Source organism: Pinus tabuliformis, chromosome 2_2 (assembly GCF_031772625.1).
Source record: "Pinus tabuliformis cultivar Carrire ecotype Pingquan chromosome 2_2, CPIR1, whole genome shotgun sequence".
NCBI classification, from domain to species: Eukaryota; Viridiplantae; Streptophyta; class Pinopsida; order Pinales; family Pinaceae; genus Pinus; species Pinus tabuliformis.
Genome location: NC_142300.1, coordinates 415,245,442 through 415,250,250, shown reverse-complemented (window position 1 = coordinate 415,250,250; position 4,809 = coordinate 415,245,442). Strand labels below are relative to the sequence as shown.

Genomic DNA, 4,809 nt, shown 5'->3' with positions numbered 1-4,809 from the left:
CATCTGGAAGGTTCGTTTAAAAAATTTAACATAATATAGCTGAATTCACAAAAGTACTTCGAGAAGTTTAGTTTAAATGAATTAATATAGAATAGTTGGGTTCACACCACGACCATCTAAATAGGTCATCCAATACGTCATTCACTCCACGTGGATAGCAATTACTGGTGGGTTATAACATTTCATTTTTTTCTTCTTCCTAAAATGAAGTCAATTATTAAGTTGGTAAATGGTGTTTTATATTTAATAATTTTGTTGTTTGGACGGTCGCGCGCGCTATAAATCACCCTGAGAGCAATTGAGCACTGCACACGAAGATTCAGAAGAAAATCAGAAGAGTTGAGAAGCGAGGAACTGTGTTGAGAAGCAGAAGAAGAAGAGATGGCGGAGGGAAACGTGTTTGCATGTCACTCTACAGAGGCATGGCGCTCCAAGTTACAGGAGGCCATCGATACTAAACGCCTGGTAATTTTTCATTTCCAGTGTTCGCAGCGTTTCTTTGTTTTTCCTTTTTCGGTAAATTTTGTTAGTGCGCTCTGTGTTTATGCTCCTGGAATCGAACCCTGGTGGGTTGCTCGTTCGATTTAGGTAATTCTGTGTGTTTTAATATCGCAAATAGGATTATTCTTATTTCAATATTTTTAGTGAAGATCATGGTGGTGAATTTGCAAATTGGGTTGTCGTTTGTTTTAGGGAAATATGTGTGTTTTTCAGTTGTTTTATTGTTTTATTATCGCAGACAGGAATTTTGGTTATGAGAGATTTTTTTGTGTAAATTATATGATATTTTATATGATTCGAGATTTTTTATGAGAGATTTTTCAACCTAAATCACATGATATTTCATATGGTTGAAGATTATGGTAGTGAATTTGCAAATTGACTTTTGCTTAATTTTTTTGGGAAAATTTAATTTTGGTAGAAAGGTTTTACGTAATTCCAATCTGTTAATTTTTCTATTTTTTAAAGAAAAGAACTGTTAGGCCGTGGTTTGGGAATAGGGAGGTTCCGGCTAGGTTGCGTTAGGGCGGAACTCTTCTATGGAAATTTTTGTTTTATTTATTTTTGTGTTTTTTATTTTAGGGAAAAGCACTGTTAGCCTGGTTTACTGCTATTGGGGTTCCGGGCTGTGGCGAGTTAGAATACACTTCTTTTATGAAAAGTTTTATTTTTCTTTAATCTTAGGGAAAAGAACTGTGGGGGCCGTCGTTTACAGCTAATGGGATTCCGGGCTGGGTTGCATAGAGCAGAAAAGAGGCTTTGTTATCTTTACCTCCAACGATTTTATGAAGGGCAGTTCACTTTTGGAAACGAAACATCTATCGTGATTTGAAGTTCGATTGTAAAGGGGATTTGAAGTTCGATATGTAAAGGGGATGTGGTTTTAGATTAGGCATACATGTACAGTCTGTTGAGAGGACTGTTTAGATATACAGTTTGTCGGAAATGAGGAAGGGCGATTGCGTGATCATGAAGTTTATGCATCGATGTTACATGTGGTGTATGGTCACTGGGGATATGTGATGTTAGATTCTTTGTTGTCTCAATTTTTCATTCAAGATTGTCTCTAACAATAAATTCCCAGGCTTTATAGTCATTAAATATAACGTAAATTTTTTTAATTGAAGAAATGGTGCCTGCCTTACCTCATAGGTATATATAGTTTTGTTTGGGATTGAAATATACATAGTCTTATTTGCGATTGGAACATGAGACATATAATAATTATATATTTATATATATATATGTTAATTGAAGAAATGGTGTTGGCTCAGCTCACAGGCATATATGTATATATAGTTTTGTTTGAGATTGAAACATAGAGTTTTATTTGGGTTTGGAACATGAGACCTGTGGAGACTACATTCTTAATATTATATACTAATTTTGTATAATTAATCTGATAATACAAATGAGATGATATTAACTTGTGAAATGCATTTAAACACCAAAATTTCCTCCAAAATCAAAGGGTTGAATGGTAGGTAGCCACTTGACCTAGTCAAACACATTTAAACACCAAGATCTGCTTTAAAATCGGAGGTACTAACTTGGTATAGTCAACCACATTCAAAATTTCCTCCAAAAGCAGAGGGTCTAATATTTTGGACGGTCGAATGGGGCCACTAACGTGGCAGAGTTGAATACATTTAAACACCAAGATCTTCTTCAAAATCCGAGGGATTAATTTGGCATGGTCATTTATATTCAAAATTTCCTCCAAAATGCGAGGGTCTAATAGTGACCGCTAGCTTGGCATTGTCAAACACATTTAAAGTTTAAACACCCAGATCTCCTTCAAAATCGGAGGGTCTAATGTTAGCTACCATTCTCTTAAGCTTAGAGTTCTGTTAAGCTGAAGGATCCGGATCCGGTGTTAAGCTTAGGGTCTTGTTAATCTAAAGGATCCGGATCCGGTGTTGACTTCCATTATCTCTCAGCCTTAGCCGTTACTCTGAAGAAACTACTCTGACATTACAATTAGTTTGCCAATCCTAGGACAATCCTAGGACATTACAACGTAGTTTTATTTTCTGATGTCGAACTTAACAAATGGGGTATACTTACCAATAAATAGAAGCTGACACTGAAAACTTGGTTTCTTATAGGTTCCTTAACATGGTTCTCCCAAATATAGTGTGAGTTTTCTGCCTGGAACTCCGTCTAGGCTAATTACAAGTTTTCTTTTATTTATTTTGAAACATCACATGTTCATTTAAATGTCTCCCTTAAATCTTTCCTTTGTTAAAGAAATCCCCTGGTTATCAATTAAAAGGATCAAATTTCCTTTGGTCTTGTAGGGTTGGCTAGAATTACCTTAAAGAAGTATAAGTTATTGTGAATTATAGGAGGATAACAATTAAGGCTCAAGAGATTTTTGGCAAAAGAATGTTTTATGACTTAGTTTTTTCTTTCCCTAAGCTATAGCTTCATTCAGTTTTTTGTCCTATCAATCAGTTTTTTTCCGATCAATTAGTCTTTTTCTTAAGCCTTAGCTTCAATCCGGGTGTTTAGCTTCTTTGTTGAAATTACATGTGGTTTATTCTATTTTATTTGCTGATTACTCTGGACCTAACTACTGGTATATGTATATGGACTTTTTAGAACCATTCTTATATTTGCACTGCAGGTGTAGGTGCTGTTATATATATGTGGACTTACTGGAAATAGTGCTTATCGTTTGCTGTGTTCAGGTGGTGGTTGATTTCACTGCTACGTGGTGTGGACCTTGTCGAATCATCAGTCCAGTGTTCGTGGAATTGTCGAAGAAATTCTCAGAAATTTTTTTCTTGAAGGTCGATGTGGACGAATTGAAGGTACAGTCATTTAATCACTACCCTCTAAAGTATTGGTTGGAACTTGGATAGATATTTGAAATAGAATACTTTTGTCTGTGATTTTCTCTTTCCCAAATTTGTTGTTCTCTTTCCTTTGGTAAGAGATACCGAAGAATTTTATGACAGGAAGAAGGGAAACGAGGAATGATTGTTTAAACCAAATCAGATGTGTTACCTGGCACGTTTGTTTTTAGTATTTCTAGGAGAATTTCATGACAAGTTCGTAAATTAAAAATGAATCAAATGAATCAATATAGAGCAGAGTCCAGATTAATGAAAGCTTTTCTGAGTATTGCAGATTCCAGATTCATGAAAGCTTTTATGATTTTGCAGGATGTAGCTCAAGAGTGGGACGTGGAGGCCATGCCTACATTTATCTTTATTAAGGATGGAAAGGCTGTGGATAAGTTCGTGGGTGCAAATAAGGCTGAACTGGAAAGAAAAGTAGCAGCTCTTGCTACACTAGAAGCCCTTGTTACTGAAGCCTAGCGCTATTTTGATATGCTATATGTCAGTATTGCTTTTGAATTAAAACTACTACCGGTGTGGATGTACTGCCAAGGTTGAAATTGGCTAAAAGATCATATTGCCCTCTGTATTTACCCACGTATTGTACACATAGCTATTAGCTTTTTATACTCGTATTAAATATCAATGGTTAAAGGCGTTGTTACCCTGAGGCCCAGATCAATGGTAACATTTTCATATTATGATGTACATGTTTTGTAAACATTATCAACACTTAAATAAAAAGCATCAATTTTTAAATAAAAAGCATCAATTTTTAATCTGGGATTTCTGGATAATTTATTTTAAAATATTTGAATTTAATAACAAAGTTAGTAAAGATTAAATATTATAAGTATCAAAAAAAATATTTATATTAAAAATGTATATTAAAAAATAATTTATTTTAAAATAGTTTTAATTTAATTGATTTAAAATAATTTTAATTTAATGATAAAGTTGAGAAAATTAAATATTATACATAATTAAAAAAAATATAAATTTTCAACCTTTTTAAATTAAAAAACCTGATCTTCTATCCTAAAACATTTCCCCTTTTTCTAATTGATTCTAAAACAGTTCCTTTTTCTCAAACTGATAATTTTTAAAATCAGATATATGTTGTAGAGTTCTCGAGTCTTTTCCTTTTAGAAATGGATTCTTATTAGAATCAGATAACTTATGTTGGAGTTGTTGTCTTGATTCTTGTTTGAAACTGATCTTTTCCTATTTGAAACTTATTCTTATTAGAATCAGATATATGTGATAAAGGATTTCATAACTATTTAAAAATAATTTTATATCTTTAAGTTTTTTGTTTTTTAATTGAAACCATATATGTGGGAGTTGCAAGTCTTTTTCTTTATTCTATAAAGTACTTTTATGCTCTATTTTAGTTTTTGTTATCTGTGAGGAGGACTCTGTTATATTAAATTTTATGCTTTATTTTATTATTTGTTATTTG

The 4,809-nt window shown here is 33.1% G+C and overlaps 1 protein-coding gene across 1 annotated transcript; it reads left to right on the top strand.

The window, feature by feature from the left end:
- Positions 1-291: 291 nt before the first annotated feature.
- LOC149193025 (thioredoxin H-type-like) lies at positions 292-4,001 on the top strand. The gene is made up of 3 exons (XM_089404763.1): positions 292-465; positions 3,195-3,317; positions 3,672-4,001. The coding sequence occupies exons 1-3, from the start codon at positions 382-384 to the stop codon at positions 3,825-3,827; spliced, it is 363 nt and encodes a 120-aa protein (XP_089260889.1). The 5' UTR covers positions 292-381; the 3' UTR covers positions 3,828-4,001.
- The last annotated feature ends 808 nt before the right edge of the window (positions 4,002-4,809 follow it).

Coding starts and splice junctions, on each gene's coding strand:
- LOC149193025 (XM_089404763.1), top strand. CDS start 382: ATGGCGGAGGGAAACGTGTTTGCATGTCACTCTACAGAGGCATGGCGC. Junction 466..3,194: donor CCATCGATACTAAACGCCTG/GTAATTTTTCAT, acceptor TGCTGTGTTCAG/GTGGTGGTTGATTTCACTGC. Junction 3,318..3,671: donor TCGATGTGGACGAATTGAAG/GTACAGTCATTT, acceptor ATGATTTTGCAG/GATGTAGCTCAAGAGTGGGA.